The following is a 26556-nucleotide window of genomic DNA, read 5'->3' on the forward strand; positions in this document are numbered from 1 at the left end:
TTCAGTCAGCTTACTCCATCTGGCATCTCGCATTCATGTGTCACTTTGCTTATGAATATAAGGTAAGTGAAGTACAGTTCATCATAACATCCCACTGTCCCTGCGCTGTCTGAAGTAGTCCCAGCTCCTCTGTCATGCATCTGGGTAGTTGCTGGCATTTCTAGTTAGTCTGAACTGCCACAGCCAGAGCAGGGGCTCTTAAAGAGAAAGCTCCCCATACAGGGAGGATACATATTTCCCTTTCACATTAACTCAGCCACAGTATAAGGCTGGGTTTATCTGCCACTTGGTAGAAGGCATCAGAAGGTAGGAGGCTGGACTCTGTGAACCTTAGATTCAGATCTCAACTGCACTAGAGTTTGAGAGAGCAAGTTAGAAGGAGTGTCAGCAGGGTCGAAATCTTGTTGAGACTAAGTTTTTCTTGCTGTTTCAACTCAGACATCAGGTTATTTACTCTTCCACTTAACCTCTCCTCCTGTGGCTAGCAGGTCAGCTTATTGGGTTCATGCCTTTTTGCAAGTATTGCTAACCTCAAGCATTGAGAAATCACAAATTTACTCTCATATTCATGAGACTGCAGGAGAAACATGCATTTTTTAAATTGAGCAATTAAAATAGTTTAATTAGTGTTTTAGCCCTGATCCTTTGAGTTTCACAGCTTTGGAGCATTTTTTTCCTTGCTTTGAGCTTGACCATCTTTGCCCCCTGTAAAACTGTATTTGTCACAATTGCACAAATGGACAACCAGTGCTTTAGCAAAAACCTCAACTAAACCAAGACTTGCAGAAATAACCTGAAATTTGGAAATTCCTGGTTTTGCGATTGTGTAAGTTTCGTTTTCACTTTTTCTTTTTTTCTGTCCCGTCATCAGTTATGCATGTCTGTGTTACAACATATCTACTGAGAATGAGAGAGCTGAAGGGATTTCTGATTTGGTGAATCAGTGTACAAGTGGTCAGCAGAAAGGACTGCAGCAAAAAAACCCAATGAATGAGAAAGCACAAAAGGCTGAACTAGAGCAAAGCCACCCGTATATTGCATATGCTCTTCTGCTGCATATAAGGGGGCTGCAATTTGCATGTTAGTTGTCTGTGATGCCTTTCATATGGGTAAGAAGGCCTTTGGGAAAACTTGGCATGATCTACCAAGAATTATTCATCATGTGATGCATACATTTAGGCAGCAAATACCCGCTTGATAGAGGCGTGAGTGAAAATAAGGCTTTTCAACGTACTTTATATTGTCCCTGCATTTGCTCTATAGTCTGAAGGTGCTGTATGTCTTTCTGCTTTGTGTGTTCTAGTGCCCCATATATTTTGTGTTCTTACTGCCTTCTGAAAATATTTGTCATGATTGTTCACAGTGCAGTTATTGTTGGTTTGAAATGCTTATCACAGGGAACAATTTCAAAGGCAAGAGAGGCAACAGAGCAACAACTTCCCCTGGCTGTGTACAGGAGTCAGAGCAGCATTACCAAACCCTGTAGCTGGTGTTCTCCACGAGGGCTTCCCGTGTCCTGTGAAGGGACGTTTCTGCATCCTAAAAGAGTGGCTCTGTGGATGCCACTAAAGAATTGCTGAAGAACTGGGACTGTTCTTTGACTACTTTGAGCTGCCAGGTTTAGTTTCTTTGCAGTCATGTTGCCTTTCTACATCTGGATGTAAACTGATAGCCTCTGGGCTTCTTGAGGTATGAGAACCATTGCTGTGGCAATAGTATTAGTCTAACTTGCTTGATTGTGACCTTTCTTTTTCCTTTGTTCCAGTTTACTGCCTCTTTTGTGCAGAGACTAGGTGGTGGTGGTACTTGATATGTAGTACCTCTTTTGGTGTTGGCATGTTTGTATCATCTAATACATTGCACAATCATTTTATCTGTCTTTTTTTCTATCTTATTCATCTCAGAGGGCCCCAAAACAAAGAGGCCTCCAAACCCTATGATTTTAGACCATTAGAGATAAAGCATGAAGGAAGAACTGATACTGCCCCCAGTTCCCAGGTGAAACATAATTCTACCATTCTTGTTAGGCTGAAGGCCATAACCTGTGGGGACATTCTCCATTCAAATCTGTGGGGTTTCTGCTGGGAGCATGTGGTATTTGAAAAAACAGTGGTGGATCCCAGGTGAAGAATACTTTTTTACCTTTTCTGAGGTTCACGATTTTTGAGAGTTTTGGTGCCTTACCCTTTTATCATTTTGGATTTTGACAGGGTATTGATAAATGCATTGTACTAGGGAATTTGCTGTTTCGATTACCCTACTCCCATGTGCCTGTTATTATCTTTTTACCTTAGTACTGAGCTTGTCAGGGCACTGAGGGTACCAGTTAATGTTAATTGTCTTGACTGATCTCACCTGAGACTCCCCACTGGCATGTTGTTCCCATGGGCCCAGGACCTCACCGAAGTTTGGGTCTGCGTGCTCAGTGGCTGACTTGAATCCCTGTGTGGGCCCTGGTCCTGGTTCACTCTTTGCTGTGCCAATGGACCTTGTTACCTGCCTCCAATGTTCAGCCTGGTGAGTCTTCACCCCTTTGGTGAGGGATGGTCTGTGTAGGGGTTGCCCTCAGATCTCATTCCACCCCCCTTCTGGCCCTGACAGCCCAGGCTGTTGATAGTCTGCATCAGCAATCAGCTGCTTTTGAAAGAGTCACTGAGCAGCCTGTTCATCCAGCTTTTGGCTTGTCCTTTTCACAGGCACAATGCAGGGTGGACAGCTGCGACTGGATGGTCAGATCTACCTGTTCTTTGCTGCTCTTCTCCCTGTTGTCCTTTCTATTTGTTCTTCAACTCCCCTTCTCCTGTCAGGGCACCTAGAAGGATGCGATGTCCCGAGTTTCTCCAGCTGGCAGTTCAGGAGCCATTGCAGTGCTCCACGTGGCGCTGGTTGCTATGGCTAATTGCCTCTGAGGTGCCTGCCCTGATTTTAAGGAGGCTGCATGTAGTCATCCTCTAATCTTTCTCGATCTTTTTCTCTTTGTATCATATTGAAAAGATTTCACAGTAAAATTATTGAACTGTAAGCTGGAGAGGTAAGGTGGGGAATGTAATAGCTAGAGATAGCACATTGAGCTCTCAAAATATTTCTATTAATTGGGAAAACCAGCAGGAAAGGACTGGGCTTTATACGTTTTGGTGTCAGTCTCACCAGCTAATGGATGACAGAGAAGTCAATATGCACAGTTTATTTAATTAAGTTATAGAACAAGGTACTTCTGTTAAGTTTTTCACAGTTCTTTTGACCTGTGATCCAGCACTGATATGCAGTTTGGAGAATTCAAGCCTGGAATTTGTTATCTAGAGTAGCTTCTCAATCAAATAAAGAAGGTAAGGTATTTCTCATGGTGTTTAAAAACTGAACTTCACAAAAGAAATTCTAAATTACCAGCTCTTTACCATGGTATTGTTACAAAAGCAAACTCACCTTGAATTATTATGTGCAGTTTTGGTCACCACAATATAAGAAAGATATTAAACTACTAGAGAGCATCCAAAGGAGAGCAACAAAAATGGTGAAGGGCCTTGAGGGGAAGCCATATGAAGAGCAGTTGAGGTCACTTGGTCTGTTCAGCCTGGAGAAGAGGAGACGAGGGGAGACCTCATTGCAGTTACAACTTCCTTGTGGGGGGAAGAGGAGGGACAGTGGTGACCAGTGACAGGACCTGAGGGAATGGCCTGAAGCTGTGTCGGGGAGGTTTAGGTTGGATATTAGAAAAAGGTTCTTCACCCAGAGGGTAGTTGGGCACTGGAACAGGCTTCCGAGGGAAGTGGTCATGGCATCAGACCTGATGGAGTTCCAAGAAGCATTTGGATGATACTCTCAGGCATATGGTGTGGCTCTTGGGGATGGTCCTGTGCAGGGCTGAGAGTTGGACTTGATGATCCCTGTGGGTCCCTTCCAACTCAGCATATTCTGTGATTTATATGTCTCACTGCAACTACAAGACTAGCCTAGGCAGGGTTCTTTGGCTTTTGCTGTCAATGTGGAGCTATTGATCCATCAACATAAATCCTTACTTATCTCCAGTCAAGTTTATAGGACAATGAAATTATAGGATTGCTTGAATCAATCAATGTTTCTAAAGCAAGCTGTAGAAATATAAACAAGTTACTGATTATTTAATAAAGTCAATTTGCTTAGAAATGCCTGGCGACGGGCAGCAGATGTTACAGTAATTTCTGCTTTCTCTGGAATTTCACAGGGGATGCAAGATCTTAATGTTACTATTAGCGAAGGTAACTTTATTTTAGAAACTCATTCTGAACTCTCACAGCAAGAGGAAGAAACTGTCATTCCTTTTGACCACAAAACCTGTGCTATTTCTAAGTGGAGTTCTTTGAAATAACTAGGATATCTCACAGCTTGTTGCTTTTAGAGGGGACTTAGTACAGTGGCACTACATTTAGTTAGCATAACGAGGTTTTTAGCCCCTAAGATATTGACTGAGTTTGAAGTACCAAAACTTTTAGTCAGCTAAGATTAAATTTGTTAGTGAAGTACAAGTTTGCATAATATTTTAGCTTTCCTAGAATTTTAAGCTGGGTGCCTGTTTCCTGAGAAGCATTTAGGTTAATATAATGAGGTTCTGACTTGGCAAAACAATTTAAGTGTAGAAGTGTGTCTTCCAGTTTCTCAGTTGGAAGTGTCATGAAAGTGGCCTCCTCAGCATGGTTTTACAGTTATTGTGTTTGCCTCCTGAGATCCAGTTTACTGGAGTGTTTTTATTCAAGGTGGTTCAAGAATCTTCCATGTGCTCATGGTGTCCTTTTGGTGCTCCCATCTGTTTTGAATGTAGAGCAAGATCTTTATTAGTAGACTCTGGTGCCTTGGTGGTCTGTCTGTTGGGTAGTTTATCATAGTTTGTAATGCAGGAGTACAAAATCATCTGATTAATCTGCCTAATCAATCCTTGAACAGGGATAGTAATAATTAAGTCACAGATGGCCATTATAAATCCCTCTATTCCAATAGATTAATATTTCCCGTACTTTGGATATTAGGGTTGTTTTAAATTTTAAAAAAATCCATGTGAAATGTGTCTTTGATCTTTTTAATTGGTATACTTTCAAGATATTAAGAATTCATTTTGGCTTTGGAAAGGTTTTTGTCTTTAAGATAAATTATTATCATACATACTTACACATTTTTGTACGTGGGCTTTGTTAAAGCTTATACATAAACTAGTCTCTGATTAATTTTTTTTAAGCCGTTTTATGGTATTTTGGTCTGCACTACTTTGTTGCTAAGCTGTCTATACCAGAATGTAGTTGATCTGTGCTACAAATTTCTATAGACCCTGGGCTTCCTTCACCTATGATAAAGTTGGTGTGGCTCAGCCTTAATTAGATTATTATAGATCTAAAACATACAAGGTAGAATAGCATGAGAGGAGTTGAAATTGGTCATTAGCAGGAGTACATGGTTAGTCTAGCTGGTGTAGTCATTAGCTTCTAAAATAGATAAGACTACACTTTCCATTTTATATGCTTTGAAGACAAGTCATAGTCCTTAATGTGATTTAGGTTTACTGAGAAGGTCTATGATCCTGCTTTTTAATAAGCTCTGTATTTCGTGTCAGAGTGATACCAGCGTATGTCAAGCATTGCTGAGGTTCATAGCCACAGTTGTATTCATTTGGAAGTTAAAATGCATTGTTTTTGGAAGAGCATTTACAGAAAATATTATTGCAGTCAGACAGGGCTTTAAGACATGAACGCTTCCTGTAAAACCTGGATTGTCTGGGTGCCAGGCTTTTTTTTTTCTTTTGCAGTTGAGGAACAATTCAGTTCCTCAGACTCTGAATGCTGTTACGTACTTCCCCGTTTAATACTTACCGCTGCCAACATCTGTGCAGGCTGAAGCTCTGCCTGCTCAGAATTGAATTGCTTCTGTCTTGTACATCTGCCATTTGCTGGGGAGCTCCAAGGCAGTGCCGGGGAAGGAGGGATGTGATGGATGTCTTCTTGTAGATAACATTTTGTTTGTGATGAGCAAGGCAGTGATCTATGGAATTTACTTGCTGCAGGAGAGAAGAGCTCGGATGGCACCGTGTCAAGGAGCTGCAAAGCTTGGTAGATGCAATCTGGAGTGAAGCCTGGTGGAGGCAAATGCAGACAGTGCTGCTGACTCATAGCAGTCTTAGAGGAAAAGGCTCTCTTCCACTTCTGCTTGCCTCTGGCTTCCTCCAGCATGTGGTTGGTGAGAACTTTGTCTCCCTAGTTCTCTAGGGAGAATAATATTGACCAGTGTGGCTCAACAAAAGGAAGGGAGGTTGGTGAAAAATATCTGTGCTATTAACTGGTTAATTAGGATGACATTTCTCATGTAAAGGACCTCTAAAGAGAGACTCGGGATTGATAAATAGCCTGTGTGCATTGCTGTCTGCATCCCTGATTCCTTTTCCCTCACCCTGCAAAGCTGAGATCCTTAACTCTGAGATGATGAGTGCGTGGGTCTGTGATGAGGACTGCTCTGGGTAGGTTTTGGAGTCAATGCTGTTGTGCCACCCTTCCTAATGGCTGGAGGTGCTGAGTTAAAATCCTTCAGTAAGTAACAGGTGATGAGGCTTGAAAAATAAAACAAACACCAACATCAAAACCAGAAAAGGATGAAAAGAAAAGCTTGATTATGTGTCATCTTACAAATTGTATGCTGATGTGAGAGCCTATTTTCTTTCATAATCCATGCATTTAAGAACTATTCATCCCACCTATTTCCCGATGTGACTGGCAAAAGACTCCAATGCTTCTTAAAAAACAAGTGAGGTGTGTACTTGACCTGTGTGTGCTGATAGGAGTTATGCAGTTGACTTTAATAGGAGAGCGTCTGAACTCTATATACAGAAAAATATGTCTTTTAACTCAAAAACCAAGTAAATAAAAGTACAGTGAAATCAGAATATTATTTCTTACCTTCTACACTTATGGGGATTAGTTTAGTTTTTTGAAGAGACTTTAATGCATATGGATATTTTATTTTTTAATTTTTTTTTAAAGAAGTCCCACGAAATCAGTTGCTGGTTGGGGTTGGCTTCTGCCCGCTGATTAATTTCTTGTGTCACTGGTCTTGATTCTTGTTGTAGTTGTTCTCAGATAACTTGCCAGCAGCAGCAAACCAGCAGAGCTGTTATTGACCCAGGATAGCAATAAAGTTGTTAATACAAGCAAGGTTTTCTGTGAACTACGTTGCTATTCTGTGGAGCTGATGAGCTGGTTAACACCTTTTACTTATTCTGCAAGGATCTGAGGCTAGAAGGGAATTAATGCAGCTGTGAAACACAGGAGAACCAAAATAGCAATGATTCAGTTAGAGTAGAGCCAAATCTTCTTAAAATTAAACTCCATTGTGTTAGAGACTTTACTTTTTTGATACCTATATTATTAACTTCTCTGATAAATGGAGGAAATGTAATACAGTGATATTGGAGAAGCCTTGCACATTAAATCTAAGCTATTGTCTTGGGGTTGTAATAGAAGAAACCACTCTTCATCTGGTGTGTTATAAGAATCAGATCTTACAGAATTTCTGTTTCTCAAGGTTACCATATAATTCACAAACTTAGTTTTTGCATAGCATTGATTTCCTTAACTTTCCGATAGGTTGTTTATAATGAGTGGGAAGTCTGCAGTACATATATGAGTATTTATAGTTTCATAAGTAACAAACAATACTGGACAGTTCAGGGAGGTTTTTGTCATGGGCAAGGGCATTTACTTGAAAGCTGCTGCTGTTGTTATCCTGAAGATTTTTTTGATTATGGAATTTGGTTACTTTGGTGTGTAACAGGTTGGTGGTCTTCTCTTATGGAGTTTTCCTCTAATTCCTCTTTTTATTTGTGATAATTTACCTTGTTCCTTTCTTTGAAGATATAACCAGCTTGTAAATTAAGTGCTAATGAGCTTTTATGTTGCAAAAATGCTCTATTTTTGCTATTTTGGAGAATGACACTATTTGTATGTCAGGGCACCCCTGAAAGTGTCTTAATATTTTTCTTCCATGATCTGTAACATGGTCAGGCTCTCTTCCCCTCTTTTTTCCCTACGCATTCCCCAGTTTCCCGTACTTGATGTCTAAAAACCTATTCAGCAGCACCGATGTCTCAAGCGGTGGATATGTAAATATTTACTGGTGTGATGGTCAACAACAGTGGGAGGGGGGAAATTGCTACATTCTACCATTCAGGGAACCTTCAAGTTCTGTGTCAGAGTGTGCAGTCGATGAGAAGAGGAAAGGTTTGCAGTTTGTACTTGACATGTTTTTGCTCTCTCGGTTCCTGTTTTGTTGCAGATGTCATTCATATAGCAGTGGAAGGCTTTATCAGCTCTTGCCGAGGCTTTCCCCTGCACTCAGCACTCAAGGCTGGAGCTGTAGTGGAGGAAAATGGAACCTGTAGATCTCCCGGCATTTGCCTCTGTAGAAATGAATAGTACAAGAGTCACCTTGGCTTTGCTGGTGGTCTTCCTGGTCCTGCTGTATTGGTAAGTGATAACAGTGGTATGGGCTGCATATCAGACACAAAGCCTGCTGAAGCTCCACCAACATCTACAAAGTCTTTTATTCATGTGGGGAAACTGGGAGATAATTGCCTGGGAGGGAAATGGAGGGGGAGTTGGTTTGGATGCAGAGATTGTACTAAATACTCACAAAACTCATGATGCTTTTAGAGAATTCTCCCCTTGCAATATTGTCTTGTAAGTGCTTTACCAACAAACTGCTAACAAAAATTGTCTTCAAAATGAAAAAAACCCAACTTATCTGTTGGTTTCTTTTTAATTTCTATGGGCAGCAGGAACATTGGTTAAAAAACCCCCAAGTTTTCATTGGACTTCTCTCTACTATGCAGCACACTTGTCCCTTGCCCTGTTTCTTGGCTGAAGTGTACAGACACTTTAACTGCTGCTTAAATTTCCTCTCTTGTTCTTTCCACGCTGACTAGTGGATACAAATCAGAATAACAGCAGCCCTGATGGTTAGCACAGTAGGCATTGCAGTGAGCTGTGCTGAAATGAGAAAACCTACCCTGTCCCAACAATTTATTTCAGAAATTAAATTAACAGAGCTGGGAGTACTTTTCTGACTGTTTTTACTTGTATACCTCCTCAAATCCTGCTTTCCAGTCAAAGAATGTTTTTTTTTCCTCAATTGTATGAGTGTTCAAGAAAAAGGTGTAGGTATGGTTGTAGAAAAAGAACAAGTGACAAACCCCCAAAGCTAACCTAGAAGAGAATAGTGATGGCACCATGAGTTTAGCACAATCGTTGTAGCAATATAAATGACAGATCACTTCTGCATGTATTTTGTCATTCTTTCACCCTGTTGAGCATCAATTTCCTTCTGTATCCAGGGAGGGTCTGGAAAGACTAAAAAGAGTCAAACTCATATCTGATGTGCATTGCCATATCAAGTAGGTGGGTGGCCCTGATTTCTTAACAAGATCTCCCCAAATCATCACAAATGTCCAAGTCCTACTTCCTTTGAATTTTACTGGGAAAAGAATGACAGCTCTAGATCTTTAAGTAAGACCATGCTGTTTAGCTGCCAACCTGTGCATCTCTGTGAGCTTAAGGGGATGAGGAGGACAGAGGCACATCCACAGTTCAGAAAAGCAGCAGATCAGGTGGTGAGATCTGACCACCTGTGAGTTATCTGAAAGAGCCTGATACTTCCACGTAGTACATGTCCAGATGTGCAGAGATCTGTGAAGACACAGAAGTGCTCCTTGTAAACGTTGGGTACATTCTGGTGTGTGCTTGTCCAGGGCCTCATTTTCCGGTTCCATTTAGGGAAGGCAGTTCCTTCCCTTGAAGTTATAACATGGTGTTTTAGTGCACATTCAGTCTTGCCATTAACAAAACTAGCTCTAATTGCAGAGTTAAGGCAGGCTCATGGCTATGGTCAGTCACTGCTGAACAGAGTGCCTATCATTTAAGTTTCAAAAAGTTCAATTTAGCAGTGAGATGGGAAATTGTCTGACAGTAGAGACATTCCATTTAGTGTGCCTCCTTTGCTGGTTGAAGGTGAGTTCTGTGAAAGCATCAAGAAAAGGAAGCTGAAGTTTTATATGGGGAAAGTGTTTTATACTCTTCCCTGCCAATGGTTATTACTGCCCAGTCTTGTTGATCTACAGATTCAGGTTGATTTTTAAGCAGCTTATTAAATACAGGTGTCTACAGGTCACTATTCCAATGAGAAGCTTAAACCTGCAAGGAAATATGCTGGGAAACATCTGTGGGCTATTGGTAGGTTTGCCTGGTGGCTGAGTTATTCAGACTCATTTATCTCAGTAAAATGCAGTGACTGAACCTGTAAGCTAATGTCTTGAAGCACATCTGCTAGTGTGGCGATTGTTGTTCAGACTTGTCAACTTATTCATTTTGAGTCTATTTTGTTTAGTTTTTTTACTGCATGCCTGTTTGAACAAATGAGTAAAGCTCAATGCATGCTCACAGATTGCTTTATTCATGGCTGAAACCTTGGGTTCAAGGAATCATTTAAACAGTAAAACGGTTGCCAATAGAAATGCAGGTTCTTAATGCTAGAGAATGTTTTTATTACAGTCATGTTGCATACCTGATTATCTGACTCTTCTAGGAGTCAGAAAACATGAGTGTTGTGTATGGCAGGAGTGATAATAAAGTAATAACTCTTAAAGTTCTTTTGATGTTTATGTTTTCATTCTAAACCTTATTCACATTATTTAATAACTCCTGAATTATTCTTTTTCTAGCTTTTTCTGACAGGATTGTACCTTTTCAGAGGAGCAGTCATGGGGGAAGGGAGGAACGAATACTTGCTGTTGTAAATTTTGTTATGGTACTAGCTTATAATTGATCGGGGTCATGTTGTGTCAACTCTCGTGTGAGTACAAAGAACAGGCAGTTTGTCCAGCTTGTCGGCTGTAAAAGGCTTAGTAAGGCTCAAAAGAAGGCAGTTGCAGGTAGAGGAGAGAGTCAAAAGATCTAATGCACACTGGAATAGGAACATGGTGATGGCAGCTGTCACACTACTGAGCTATTTCCTTTGCATGATTTTTGTGGGTGGGGGTACTCAGTGGTTTAAATGACAGCCTTGAGCTGCTGTCCATCAGCTCGGCCTCAGTCACTGTTAGTGTGTGTGTATTGTAGGGCCAGCTGTGATTTGTCACAGTTTAGCTGGCAGGTGGTATCTTGCTAAGCTGTGATAAGACCAATCTCTTCACATTTTTGGGTATGGTGAGGTCATATGAAGAATGGGTTGATTGGGAAAGGGAGGAGAGGGCAATAGTGGCATAAAAATAAACTTCTGGGGAAGATAGAGTTCTTAGGAAGAACCTTAATGATTTGATAATTTTTTTGGCTGTTATTTATGGTACAATGAAGATCATCAATAACTCTTTATAAAAAATCCTTTAATAGCACATCTCTGATTCCTCATGTGTTGTCATCAGTGTAATATGAGGGTGATGCTTGTAGTGCAGTGTGTCAATTTAAGTCAGTGGAAGCAAGTATAATCTCTGTGTGTGTCTTCCACATGACCTTAAGTCAGCTATAAGGAAAGGCTTTTTAAGGTAGTTGATCTAATGTTGAGAGTAGAAATAACTGAATAGCTTTTAGGTACATAGTCTCTTGAGATATGAAACGGGAAGAACAAACCCAAGGTTGGTTTTTTGTTAATTAATTTGGTTGGTTAATTCAAGAGGCTGCTCAAACCTGTTTGCTGTCCCCCATTCCTGAAGGACTTAGTCGTCTGCTACCCTCCCCATTCTACTTGTTCTCAGTAGGTGAAAGTCTCTTCTTGCAGACTTCATATCACGGATTCTTGATGGCTGTTGCTACATCATTGCTATTGTGATAGGCAACTAAATTACTGCTTTATTGACCACAAAAAGGCATAATGTGGCTAAATACCTGAAGTTCAGTCATACCAGTGGCACAACACTTAGCACTCTTAAAAAAAATCTCTTGTCCATGTCCCTCCCAGCCCCTCTGATTTCTTTCTACCCAAACTGATAATCAGAACAGTTTCTTTTAAGTGCACTTTCTCGAGCAGTTGCAAGCACTGCTGTCTCTATTTGCCTAATCTCTGTGAATCTCAGGGTTTTTTTCAGGCATGAAATAAAACCAAACACTTAAGGGAGGGATGAGGTTAACATTTACAAATCCCAGTAATATTCTCTATTGAAAAATACAGTAGTATATCTATGCAACATATTGTTCATTTTCATTTCAAACATATGCTGAGTTGGATATCCCATGCTTGGCTGTAGCTGCAAACATTGCTTTGTGTCTTTCTTTTTGCTGTCTGGGTAGATGTTTGATAAAATGAAAGCAGGAGTTTATCTTGCTTTAAAGTTTAATGTACCATAAGCTGAGCATTATGAAGAAGCTGTCACAGCATTCAGATACCTGTGTTCAAACTGGATTATCAACCCCTTGTCTAAACAAACCTGGGTTTTTTTAGAAACATGGAGGTTGGATGGGAGTGTTTGTTTATGTTTGTAAGATACATGTCTAATTGCATGCTTTCAAACATAGCAAAACATATACTAATGGTGTTCTTGGCTGTTTCTGAAAAGCTAAGTAATTCAGAAAGATGTCATTTGCACATTTTTACATTCTACATTTTTACAGTAATATTAATAATCACTTGTATTACAAACATCTATAGAGAGCCTAAGAGATCTGGGTTCCACTGGATCAAGATACTGTCCACCCATTGCACAGCAAGTCGATCCTGACCCAAAGCATCTGCAGTCTCTGATCAGAAAGAATGAAAACTAAGTATTTTTCTTCCTCTGATCTTAAGTTTAGAAGTTTGCATACAGAGAGATTTGGGAGATACTTACATATGGGAGACATGTTAGAGTTCATCAGTTGGTACCATACCTGTACTAGACCACATCAGAAGTTGAGCTCAGGACAGGTAGTATTTCAGTACAGATGACTTCAGTATGATTGCTTGTTTGGCATTACTTGGCATTCTGTTGTTTTGGAAAGGGAAAGTTTAGAGGTGATCTTTCTCCAGCAAAAACTTCATTCTGGTTTTGCAGAACTTTGCTCTTTGGGCTTGAGTTAGGTAAAACTGAGGTCAAATAGATCTCAGGTGTTTGGGTTTTTTTCCAAATCGGATACTAATACGAGATCTTTGACCAATTTTTCTGCTTGAAAAATCACTATTTACTGAAGATGTTTGATAGCTAGAGCTTTGAGCTTATAGTCTGAGCGCAGGCATAAGGTGAGCAGGTTATTCTCCCTAGCACATCCAGATAATGCTTCTGGACAGACCCAGGGACAAGCAGTAAGAAGTCTGGATCCTTTCTGGATCCACCACTGACTGTGGGTGGGCAGGCTCTAACCTTTCCACCTGTCGCTGCTGCCATCAAAGGCACAGTGTTGCAAGGACCACTATGGCTGGAAACAGGCCTGATACAGAGCATCAATATACACTCAGAAAGATGTACAGCTCCACTCTCGCGTCAGGCTCTTTGAGCTGAGAGGTTCAGAGAGGCATTCTAATTCTCAGATGTTAAAGCAAACTTGTTTCCCTTGCTGGCAGAAAGCACAACTCTGTAGACAATGAGTGCTCAGGGGCCAGTGCTCCTGTACTGCTGCTGGGCTCTGGCTGCTGAACGTTTCTCCATCTTCCACATCCCTCCTGCGGCCGTGGCCGACCTCTGAGCTGGGATCTAAGGTTACGGTCCCTAATGAATCTGCCCCTATTACAGCCTTCTAGCTTCTCAGTTTACAGTGAACACAGCATCAGGTTTACAGGGTCAGAAGGCAGGGAGGTTTGAGGGGTTTTATATTCTGTTAACCCCAGCTGGTGTTTTTCTTTTTCCCTAAAATGGCCGTTATGTCAGTGGAAATCATTCTGCTTCCCTCCCCTTCAGTTGAATGTCCCATTATGAAAGCTGGGAGGATCTGACTCAACAGGAAACATCAGCAAACTGCTGTTGATGACAGAAAAGAAGCCTAAAAGATTGTGAATTGTCTTTGTCATGCAGTTTCACATCGAGCAAATCCGGAATTCCCACTAATGTGTCAAACATAATTCGATCCCACAGCTGTGCAATGTAAGGCCTTGTCTTTGAGCTAAATCACGCATCTCTAGGTGAGCCTGAGAAGGAGCAGAGTAAGCTACTGAATTATAATTTGGAAAAGTGCCACACCACAAATGACTAAATACTTTCTTTCTCTGGGAAAAAAGTAGATTTGATCATCCAGAAAGAAGTTCACTCAGTGCCCTGATTATGCTGCTTTCAGGTAAACAAAGTTATCTTATTTTTTTGGGGAAGAGGTAGAACAGTTTTCTGTTACTATTGCAGCTTCAGAACTAGATTCTCTGGGATGTCCTCAGAGGCTGTTAGAACACCTTGGTTATTCTGATAAATGTAGCTGGGCCTCTAACAATGTGCAGGTTTGGTTTTGTTTGCTTGCACTGCACCTCAGAACTCAGAACCCTCTTATGTTCGAGTTGTTTTGTTTTAAATTTAGCTATTACATGTCAAGCAGTGTTTATTTGGAGGCCCTCAAGGGCTTGCTGAGTTTTTGGCTTTTATGAAGGTGCATTTTACCCTAAAAACTCTGCGTAAAGAAGTCAATAGCCAGCCTATTAATTCGTTGTGGCCTTTGTTTTTCCCTAAACCTTTTCATGCCCCGTTAAATCCCATATTAAAGCAGAGTTTTTAGTGCATGGAGATTAGAGCATTAATATGTTAAGGTAGATGTGCAGGGATAGGATAGTTTCCTTTAGTTTTCCTTTCCTTCCTTCTCTTATGGTCTCCAGATGTAGTGTCCAATGGAGCATGCTACAAATGCACACAAATGATGCAAGAGCAAACCAGAGCTGTACACAGCCCTTGAGCCATCCCATTTCTGCTTTCCCTTCCTGCAGGGCTTGCAGTGGACTGGGTCCGGTCTGGACTGGGTTGCAGAGGCAGCAGAGATTGTTAAGGGGGTGAATTACTCTGAATTCTCCATCAGGCAACTTCTGCCTGCAGCTGTTCTCTGGAGCTTCACTTAGCTCTTCTGGACCAGCACTTTGGTTTTAACTTCTGATCTGCTGTTTACCTTGGGGCAGGTTGCTTTGTTTAACTTGGGATATTTGGGCACCTCTCAAACTGATTTTGGGGGCTCCAAATTAACTTTGAGGAGTTCCTGCCTCCATCTACTGACTGTATTAGGAACTTTATACACTGCTGGTAGTGCTTTAAATGGATTTGAAATTAGTTGGTGAAACAAGGCAATGTTTCCTCCTTAGAGAGGGTGCTCTGCCTGTACAAGCAGTGGGGCACTCCATCACATTGCACTGGGGCTGTCTCTTGCCGTGTCTGTGCATTTAATTGCATGTCTGCTGCAAAGTCTCCAAACAATGCCATGAACTCTTCTTCCCTGAACCCCAGGGGAGCATACTGGCAGGTCCTGTGACTGCTCTGCACTGGGGTGCTCCAAAGTATGTGGACTTGTCACATATTTTAGGTAGCAGACCAAGTGTCCTGCCAGCCTGCCTGTTCTCCCTCTTAAATGAAAAGTTAAAACTTGGGCAGTTTTGACAGGTTAGAGCTCCTCAGTGCTGAAACATAGGCCTTTGTTCTCCTTTCTCTTGTCTTCGTTAACACTTTAACACATCATTTAAAGAAAGTTACCTATATTCTTCTTCACTCCTTTTTGTCCTTGCATCAGACTTCATCCATACCAACATTTGCTATATTTTGTCCTCATTGCTGGCTCACAGGTAATTAATGCCTTTGATTAAGAGCCATGCCTTGCTCTTCTGTAGGAAAGTTTTACACAGTACTTAATGGAGTTGTCTGAAAAATATTTTAAAATAAAATATTGACAAATTATTGAGAGATTGCCTTTTATCAGTTCCCCTTGACATACCCAAAATCTTTAGATGGATTTTTCCATCTCTTATCTCCCTAGTTTTGTTTTTGACTTTTTTTCCCTCACTGAAGACAAAGTTTACTCTTCCATGAGCTCAGTGTGTGCTAACTGAGCACACAGCAGAAAGAGCTCAAACTATTTTCTGGTTTGGGTTTGGATATGCATTTTTTTCACTTTCACAGGAATAGTGGAAGAGCTTAAGAAAATGACGTCCAATGTCTGTGTCTTCCTTCTCTCACTTTTATGTGCCATTGCTTACACTGGTGACAATTTCTTTTAAGCCTTACATATTAATTTGACATGTGTTTTCTATGACTGGAGTGATGTGCAGGTCAATAGAGAGTACAAGGGTTTTAAGGTAGGGGTCATCTAAAATGTGGGAGATTCTCCATATCCATTCCTTTGGTACTTTCTCTCCTGGCCAGTTGCTGCTTTCATGGTTCTGCAGAACCTGTGAGGTTGTTAGGGGAGTAAGGAAGCAACAAACAAGGGAAGGGGCAAAACCTGTTATATTACTTTTTGCTTGGGTAGGAAAAAAAGCTGAATGCCCAACAATGACTGGAAAAGGACTGGGGAGAATGGGCACAGAAGGATAAGACTCCATATGAATTCCTAGTGGGTCGTTACAGATTGAGGCTGGAAGAAAGGAGCTGAACTGAGATGTATGTTGGGATTAGGGAATGGGGCAGCGTCTGGGTGCTTTTGTTGACAAAATAAAGTCTACTTCCTTGGAAATAGTTCTTGTCAGCTAGTAAAAGCCTTGTGATACTCATTAGGAGTTGAGGGGTATGGGAAGCATGAAAAGGCAGTGGACTTAGAGGACATGAGAAATTGGTAACTGTATAATCACAAACTCCTGCTGAATGAATGCTCTTGGATGAGAACTATTGGCAGAGTTCTGAACCTGTAACCCTAAGTATTGTTTTAACTTACTCAGTAGCAATAAATCTGATGTAATCTGCACATGCATGTTTGTGGTTTCTCATCCAAAAAGCTCCAAAGAGCTTTTATGTAAACACCCTATCAGTAGAGCTATAACAATTGAAGAGGTCGTCAAGGCACGTGGTTTGAAATGTGGGAAAGAGATGAAATAAAGCACCCTGGGTGAGGAAGGAGCAGCTGAAGGATCTTCAGTGGGTTGCATGCTAGCATGAGAGACAGAGACTGATGGTGGTCAAGACTGCGAGGGCCTTCTTCCATTACTTATAAAATCAATATGATCTGTTTGTTCTCCAAAGACTTTAGCAAACCCCTCTGTTTTAAGATTTTCTGAAATACTTGTCATGGGTCGAGATGCAGCAGTCTCTCCAAGAGAGTTCTCACTGTAAGCTTCATGGTAGCAAAACTGAGAAGCTGTTACACAATAGTGTAACACTATTGTACTGGATTGATTAGTGTCTCTGAAAGTTATGATGAATTCTACCCAGTATGGGACTCTGAGCTGACTGAGCATTTCCTCGGTAGCCATTCAGGTCAGAGCTCTGGCCAACAGCTTTAGGAAGAGCAAATTCCTCTCAGTGGTTCTAGAAAGACTTTAAGTCCACTCTTTAGCTCAGGAAACAGGGTTGTTTGGTGTAACATTCAGAAGCCTTCACCTCTAGATATGTATCTGGCTTGCTATTTCTCATCCCCTCTTTAGAGCTAAGAATAGGTGGTGCAAAGGTAAAGGATCCTCAGCTTTGTGAGAACTGTACCTAGCTAGGACAACAAACCTTGAGCCTTGCCTATTTCAGAAGTATCTTAAAATTGGTTTGTCTACTAGAATGTTTTAAACCTAAGGTAATTTCTCACAGTTTGGACACCATCTTCAGTAGTTGTGTTTTTAAACTTTAAAAAGTTTAAATTTTTTGCAGTAGTTCAGTATTCAGTGGTTTCACAATTTATTTTCTTTCCTGAGATACAACTTTTGGGTAATATAAATGGAAATGCTCTCAATTTTAGTGGAAAATCAGCCATCTGGTGTTCTCCTAGGACAAAGAGCTGTGTTATTAACTGAAAGAGACCATCAGATCTTGAGCATCAGGCACAGAGCAGTGAGGAGCCTCCCCAGAGCAAGGTTGCAGAGAGAGCTTGGAATATTAACTGTGGGCACAAGATGGTGGAAGGACCGTAGGAACTTACACTTTCACAGACCATGAATCTCTTAAGGACTGATGTATTTACAGTGTAAGGGTGTTCATCCTGTCAGGACTCAGGCTGGGATTTGAGACTTGGGATTTGAGTAGTTTATCCCTAACCTGCCTTCTCAGCTTTAGTAGGCTCAAGCTATTAACAAGCATGGTAAGGAGGCCTTTATTTCCATGATAGCTGGTGACTCAGTTCCTCTTTCAAGCTTTAACTGTATCACTGGCAGACATTTTTCTATTTAATTTTCGACATTGCTAGGGATTCTGTGCAGTAAAGCCTTTTTCTCCCTTCTTATCCCCCTTTTTATTTACGTTCCTGAGTGAGAGCATAGCCAAGCAGTGAGCTCAGTGCCATGGAAGCATTTTATATTTTGAGCAGAGATAAAAATCTCATTCCTTCTATAAACAAAACAAATCAACAGATGATGCCCAGGAGAACCATTTCTCTATAGCCATTTTCCTCCAGCTGCTTTCTATTCTGTGCAGCTTGCAATGCACCATATGAAATACGTGTGTGCCTTTCTATGTGTGCAAAGCACAGGTTTCCTCCAGACAGTGGCAGCTTTATCATTAAAAAAACCCAAACAACAACAACAACAAAATCCTACTTTTTTTTTTTTTTTCTTTTACAAGGCTGTAATAATAAGATTACTAACAGTGAGTTGAGATGTTTTGTTGTTTAATACTGTGTACTTGCTAGAGGATATGCTGCAGGGACTCTGCAGCTACAGCCGCTGCATTTTCCCTCTGAATGGCTTTGGACTGTTGTCTGTGCGAGGATGAGGGACAGAAATAATCTGAGTGAGTCTGAGTGCATCATAAACATGGCAGGGATGAGGGTACAGAAGAATAGCTTGTTCAGAGTTTGCTGCCCTGTGTGTGCTCACCTGTGTCCCTGTGTCAGGGAGGAGTTTCTCTCCGGTGCCATGGCAGCTTTGTGGCTGGGCACAAGCATGTTGCAGGAATGAGACTGGTGGAAAGCAATAGGAAGTGACCCCTTCAACCTGTTGTAAGCCCTTGGTTAGTGGCACCTCTTGCTCTCCTGCTTTTGTTTGGCTATAGTGAACAGTTCAGAGGCTTAGCTGGATGGCCAAAAGCTGCAAGGGGGTGGGGGTTGAGACCCAGAGGCGCCATGGAAGGAGATCATGCATGGGAAAGAACAGAGGGTTGTCTGGATGAGGAGTGGGTAGATAAAGTGCACGGCAAGGTCTCCCATGCTTGGGAGTAGTTGCAGGTCAGCCCTTGGCAGAGGTGCAGCTGCAGGTATATCTTATCTCAGCAGCATCTCTCTGCTCACCTCCCCCTCCTGAGATGTGCTTCTGTACAGGAGGACGGTGGCTATGCCAGATGTTCCTAAACTGGGGCCTGAGGGAGTAGTATCTATCCTTGCAGGGGCAGGAAAAGGTGATAAAAGTTTGAACATTGCTAGGCTAATGGACTATCTTTTTGCCATAAATAGTCAACAGTCTCTGAAACGTGAAGGAACTTGGAGCTAGCTGGGGGGGCAGGAGTGCAGTAAAATTTGGCAACACTACTTCTGGTCGTCTAGATAAAGCATGGTTTAGAACTGAAGGAAAATAATGTGGTTTCTCATCCAAAACACGCCCAAAAGCTTTTATGTAAACACCTTGTAAGTATACGTGTATGTACACACATATGTGTACGTTTACACTTGTATATAAATACATAGAAAGTGACTCAGAACAAACAGCTTCCAAATAAACAGCCAAACATAACTGATGTGATCCTTGGATAGATCATGCTCAGCGCCCCAAGCAACCCCCTTGTCCCATCTCTGGCCAAATGACTTCTGGCAGCTAAGGAAATGACCTTGGGTAAAACCAATAGGACTTTCATAACAGGGATGTTAGCTATTGACCCTGGGTGTATTTTATGACACTGCCTTGGTTTTGCCTTGTATATCTTCATTCTGTTGTTGATGTGTTGTTCTGTGTTTTTGAAAAACTGCAGTCTGTCCCCAACACTCCAGTATCTGTCACTGCAGCACCTGGGCTATGGGTTCACCCTCATCAGCACCAGATCATTCTCTAAGGCAGATCTCATCTGGGCCAGGGTGGGCACATGGGAGAATTTTGATTTATTTAACTGGAGTGCAAGACAACTAATTTTTACCATTTCTGCTATGCTACTGGGAGAAGATAAGCTGTACCTGATCTGGTTTGAAATTCACTTTTCCATATTAACAAATTTCAGTTATCAGAGCTTTTTTCTACCATATCAATGCTTTGGGTGGTGTGGCTGAGATGGTTTTGATCAGACTCTTCTTGCCCTAAACCTGAATCATTTGCTGAATCATTAAAACGGGGTCTCAAACTTGCTTGAGAACTCAGTTCCATTTACTTTGCACAGTTGCTCTGGTAAAGTTAGGGAGCAGCAATAAAAGTTCAGTAGAAATTTCCCTGACTACCAAGTGCACATAAATCATAAAGTTTTTTTAAAAAAAAACTTCTATTGCTGAAAGTGCTTCCCAAGGTGATTTGCTTGTGTCTGAGCATTTAGGCTTGTAGCCTCTGTGTAGTTTGAACTCAGAGCTTTAAGGAAATGAAAGCTGTGTTGTAATATAGCTGACTTTTTATTTTATTTCCCAAAGAAATAAAATATTTTAGGTACTTAGTTCTTTTGAAAATTTGAGTTAGAAGGGGCTGGTTAACAGTCAGAAATCTTGTTGCAGTTGCTAGAGGCAGGGGCTGGTTGTTTTTCTGAGTGACACTATTTTGGGTCAAGTTATAGAGCTGACTGTAAGATTTAAAAACATTTTGGTAAAGTTGACATGGTCAGCTTGTCTCATTAATTATCCAAGAAATTCTGAACTCTTAAATAACTGCTCTAAACTGGTTTACTAGTGCAAGCCCTTTAGATTCATAGGCTGAATTTAGCTTGCATTGTTCAGACCAGTGATAAAACAGTATGTGGCTTTTCTTCTTTCTTACCTGAGAACAGTTAGAAATAATTCTCTTACCTTTTGTTATCCTTCAACTTTCGTGTGGAATTTTTTCTGACTGAAAAATGTTGTTAAACATAATATTGATACAGTAAAGAGCAACCCACACAGAAACCCAAGCTGCACCATAAATCCTTCTCTGAAGTTGCTCACACTGGTTATGTAAATAAAAGAAAATTGATGCTGTTTGCAGCATAATTGTGATCACACAGGAGAGATTGCTCTTATGTGATAGAAATGGTGTGTGTGTATGTGTGTCCATCCACCTGTCCATCCACTCAGCTCTGTTGTTTTGGTTAGCTCTGTAGCTGCCATAGGCACCACAGAACCTGAGGCAGAAAATGCGGTTTCTCAAGGTTTCGTGGAGGATCACTAAAACGGCTGTTTTGTCTTTTCCTTGCTTGGCAAAAACCTTTTGACTGAAAAATATATTGCTCTGTTCAGGAGAAATTACTATATGTAGTCAAACACTAATGACTTTCTGTTGAATGTGGTGGATTTTGGTTTCAATTCCAAATAGTGCACTGTATCTCTACAAACTAGAGATGTTTCAAGCCCTGTGACTGTTGATCCCCAAGGATGCAGCTGATCCATCTATGGGTTTTTTATTTGTAAATTGCATTGCATTTGGAAATAGCTGGTGGCCAAAATCATTATCATTGTGTTAATTTAAAGATCAGTCAGCGTTTTCAAGGGCTGGACAGTTTCAAGAGCTTTCTCTGAGCAAGTTGGAGGCTTTGTCTTGTAGGCTCTGAGCAAATTGTTACAAAACACAAGAGAGTTGGTAGGAGTTTGTAGAATCATAATTAATTGACAATGGTTTTTCAAAAACGACATTTTTCAATTTAAAATAAGCTGTTAAAACAATTTAGAACAGTGTTGTGATAGTCTCTTGACACACATGGGGAGCTTTGGGTTAAACATATAAATAATGCTGAAAGGACTACATTTAGTTCCAGACTGATCCAAGGACAACTGAAAAATTGAAGGTCAAATAACAAAACTACAAAAAGAAAATTATAGCCCTCCTTGTTCTGTTCTGCAGCATGCTGCTTGGCAGCCGTGAAGGTTCAATACTGGGGAATTTGTCACATACAACTATTTATGATTTGTACTTTAAGCAGAGCAAGTAAGCATGAAGTGTGTGTACTTATTGACAACAGCACATCACTGAGTCTTGTCACACTGAATCTGGACAGCAGCTCCCAAGTACTGCAGAATTTTGGGGGACTGGATATTAAAAGATCTGTGAAAACCCAATCAATCAATCAATCAATCAATCACAGCTTTCCCCATGCTCTGTCTTGACCCTTGGGCTCTAGCAGTTTCTGCTTGGAAAGTGTAACCAGCTGCTAAGTGTTGGGCTAAGACCATTGCTTGTTTCACTGTTTTTATTTGAACAAGCTATTCAAACTATTGAACAAGAGGAACTTCAATTCTCTACTGGTTGGGAGAACTTTTAGTCTATGCTTTAGCAGGAGTTTGTTTAAACAACCTAAGTATAGAGCTCAGTGCTTGCAATTGCAGACAAGACAATGACCTTCAACCTGTCCAAGTCAACCCTCTGGTTGTGGTGAACTTTCTTTCCTCCTTTATGGACAGACCTAGTGCCTGCACTGCTGATCCAGTCAGAATCCGAGCTAGGTGCTAGGCTGTATCTTCACCCAAAAATAGTATTTCATTTAAGTGGCTGCAGGTAGCACAGGCACTGTTAGAGCCACGGGACCAGCTCTCAGCAGGTCATGCCTATTTATTCAGCTGAGGTTCTACACAAGGGCAGCGAAACTCTGGATGCTCAGGCTGATAATACATTGATGGAAATTGCCAGTGATGTGATTTGTGCAATCATGTTTATGCGATGTTTCACTTGACCTAATCTTGCCAAGCCTGATCGTGCCTGCCTGTCCTCTTGTGCAGCTCCCAGCGTGCCCACAGCACTTGCCTACTGGCCAACCAGGCCACAGTTCCTGAGGCCAGATCACTTCCCTGGAGTATCTGCTGGCCAGTTTGCCCCTGCTGCTTGACCCATGGTGACTGCTATGTTTTTATTAGGGGATTTTGGTAGTACATGGTGTAATTAATTATTTTCAGAGGCTTTATTTCGTTTAAGCTAGTCTCACACTAGCCTTCCTCTCCTTGAGCTGCTTATGAAACTGAGCAGTGGGGTTTTCAAATTTGCTAATACACTTTATATCAAATGTGTTCATTGTATGGATAATGCCTATTCAGACAAATATTTGGCTACCAGTTGGGCGAGAATCGAATGCATTCCTAGCAGTGTTCAAAAATGAATGGGAATACATGTGGTCCAGCTCAGTTAGCAACTTGTCCCAAGATAGATGCATTCAATTCTGAAACTGCAGCATTCAGAGAAACAGACTTCTTTTTCTTAGATGGAAACCATGTCTTGCATAATCTGTGTTTTGGTGATTTCATTTTAAATCTAGGCTTTGCCTGTCAGATGGGAAACAATCGTTTACTTCAAATACTAGCTGCTGTTGTTTACATTTTCTGTGAGCATCTCTCTCTCTCCCTCTCTCTCTTTCTCTCTCTGTCCCCCTTAAGAACATCTTTGTGCATGCTCTATCTAAAAATAAATCAAATTGGAGACCCAATAATTAGGGTCATTCCTTTAGCAATGAGTTAATCTCTTTAGAGAAGTGAAAACCAAATTGGGATTGTTCTCAGCCCAAGTCCCAGATAATGCACCAGTTTTGGTCTAGTTGTTTCTTCAGCTCCTGAAATTTATGTATTTAATCTTGACTGTGTTTTGGAATAAGATGTAAACTTAGTTATGGTTTAGAAGATTGGTTGAAGTCTTATCCTGAGGAAGGCCTATGTAAACTTGAAATTTGGCCTTAAAAGTTGTGGAAAACACTAATTCTTGCAAATGTGTCTCTTAATAGGCATGTTTCTAATAAGACAATGTTCACCCGCTCTTTTTTTTTCTTCCAATATTACAAGGAGCAGTTACATGAACAATGTATCTGTTTAGTTGTACTATTCATTTATAGCTTCATTTCCTTTATCTCCAACTTTTACAGATTATTTATAGACTAATTCTGAGTTCATAAACTTATATATGCAAACATATGATTTTTTTTTTTTTACACTATCAGATATTCATGATTTGGGTGAGGAGTCCCTGGGAAGAACAGGGAGTGGCACAGGTGAATGTGGGTACAGGTCTGGCTTTGCTTTTGTATATGAAGCTTGACACTTGGATATGCATGTGCATAAGAAGAGGAAGAGGAGATAAATTCCTGAAACCACCATTTCCCTTACTGTTGACTACCAAAAAAGAAATAAAAAGGGAACTCCCAACCCTCACTATTTATGGTATGTCACCACAACATATTTTGGAGTAGTTTTTGAAGGGTCATTAACTTCACTATCTAAAAGTAAGCAATCAACTGGCATTCTTCTAGCTGTCAAACAGAAGTTAAATGGATTCTTTTAAATTAGTTTTCATCTATGAAAAACATTTAGTAGTTCATGTTTAGTCTGTAAGGGTGCTCAAATGCCCTAGTTAAAAGTCAGAGCTAGCCACATCAGAAGCAATAATCTTTACACATGTGGAATCTAACTATGCATGCCTTTGTGATGAGAGGAATACACCTTTCCCAACATAACCAAGTAAGAAATACCTTAGCAGCATAGCATGTTTGATTATGATCTTTATTAGCTTGCTGTAAAGCAAGAGCAGCACTGCTGAACTCTGTGGAGTTGCTCTAATTTGAAGTGTGAGCTCTGAAATACAGAGCAGAATAAATTCACTTTATACGCCTTAACTTGGAGAAGACAAGTCTGTGTGGCAGTCCCAGCAGGATTACCAGCATTCAATCAGTTTTGGGGCTTGTATATCCCAGCATTGTAGGTAGGCTTGGGAAGCTTAGTTTGCGGTAGAAATGTCTCTGCTCTTCTACAGAATGCTCTGGTAACAGCCAAACTTCCTAAATAATCATCATCCCTACTGTTCAGTGTGTGAATGCTGGGAACAGAAGTGTTGGGGGAATCTTTCACAGTTCTGGCAGAAAATGTGTCTCTTGGAGAATAGGAGACTTTCCACTGGCGCAAGTCCTTACTTTCAAAGACCTGTCTCTTTGCTGAGACAACCATCTGCCCATCTCTGAGGGATGGCAGTTTGCGGTGCGTTGCTGCTGGGGGTGGGTGTTATCTTTCCAGGTGGCTAGGAAAACCTCTTACACTTGCATGCCTTTGCCATCGACAGAATGCACAACTGCAGGATTTTGAATGCTTAAATTCGTTATTCAAACTCCAAAATATTGTGCAATTTTTTTTATTTTTTTTTTTTTTTTATGTCAGGGAGTGGGGTGATCCCTAATCCTGATGACTCCCACTTTTGCTATTCAATCCGTACGCATGTCTTTACTTGCTCACAGGTTTCAGGACTTTGAGATTGCTTTCAGTTCTACCTAGCAATGACAAACCTAGAAATGAGCTTTGGTTGGGGCCCTTTATCCATGCCCAAACTCCGCTTCCTTGTGCAATCATGCAGTTTTAATATTGATGCTTTCATAAAAATCCAAATAATGAGAGATTCATGATAAAGCTGTGAGATTTTGTTGCCAAGTTTATGCTTGTGGAGCAGAACTAATAAAACTTTAAGGAGGAAACCTTAGCCAAGTTTTTAAAAGTAGGTTATTTTTATTGTGAAAAACAAAATTTAAAAAACCCAAACAAATCCAAATCTTGGAGATTGAAGCTCAAGTTAATTTAATTTATGTGGCCAGTATAGGCTTTTTGGTGAGCTGGAACCAGACAAACAGGTGTCAGGTGCATAGAAAACAAAGTAGTATCAGTATGCTGGCTATGAACTGATCTTGGCTTCCTCCTCCTTGCATGCATGATACTACAATGAAAGTTGGCAGAAAGAAATACGATTGCACGTGATTAAATGTTGACAGCTGAGGAGCCTGACTTTCTGTTTACAGAGGTGAAAATGAGAGCAAAAAAAAAGGGGAGTAAAGCTTCCTATGTGTCTTTACACAGTCCTGGATAATATGAGCTAAAAAGATATAAGAAAGGCTGTAGTACCAATGTGCTTAAAAAGAAAAGAAAAGAAAGAAAGATTATGATCTCCAACATGTTCTAATGAAAAAAAATACTCTGATTCAAACTGCAAAGGAAGAATCACTGCTTGCCTCGGGTGTGTGCTGTATTCCAGAATGATTGAGAAATGCATACTAATGGAAAGGGGGGGACAAGTTTTCCCCTTTGCTGGACTTCTGATATTATTATTTAGCCAACACTGAGAGAATCTCTGCATACTCTAAAACTTCAGTCATTTCTGAAATATTGATCTGGGAAGGTCACTAAATTCCAGAGCTGGTGAGGTCAGGGTAATGAGATCAAGTGACAGGCCCAGTGGTACCCACTGATTTAGTTGTTTAGACTCTGTAACCAAACCATGACCTTCTTGATCCACAGCCTCTTTGATCTAACTGTGTGAAAACACAGCTGCTTACTGGATATTGCATGTTAGTGTGCATGTAGGAGTTAAGGCAATGTTTTGTGACATTTACTTTAATCATTCTGGTGTCAATTTGTAAAAATGAGTATCACCCACCTGCCCAGCTTTATC

General features: G+C 40.8%; 1 protein-coding gene across 3 annotated transcripts in view; it reads left to right on the plus strand.

Moving 5' to 3' along the window:
* TBXAS1 (thromboxane A synthase 1) overlaps positions 1-26556 on the plus strand; it is a 252202-nt gene that overhangs the window by 12584 nt on the left and 213062 nt on the right. For all 3 annotated transcript variants that reach the window (XM_018080889.2, XM_008927978.3, XM_018080888.2), the window contains one exon: positions 8287-8477. In XM_018080889.2, the coding sequence (XP_017936378.2) occupies positions 8380-8477 (98 nt within the window). In that variant the 5' untranslated portion in view covers positions 8287-8379. The remainder of the gene's footprint in view (positions 1-8286; positions 8478-26556) is intronic.

This window comes from Manacus vitellinus, unplaced genomic scaffold, assembly GCF_001715985.3.
Source record: "Manacus vitellinus isolate BGI_N305 unplaced genomic scaffold, ASM171598v3 scaffold_5_pilon, whole genome shotgun sequence".
NCBI classification, from domain to species: domain Eukaryota; kingdom Metazoa; phylum Chordata; class Aves; order Passeriformes; family Pipridae; genus Manacus; species Manacus vitellinus.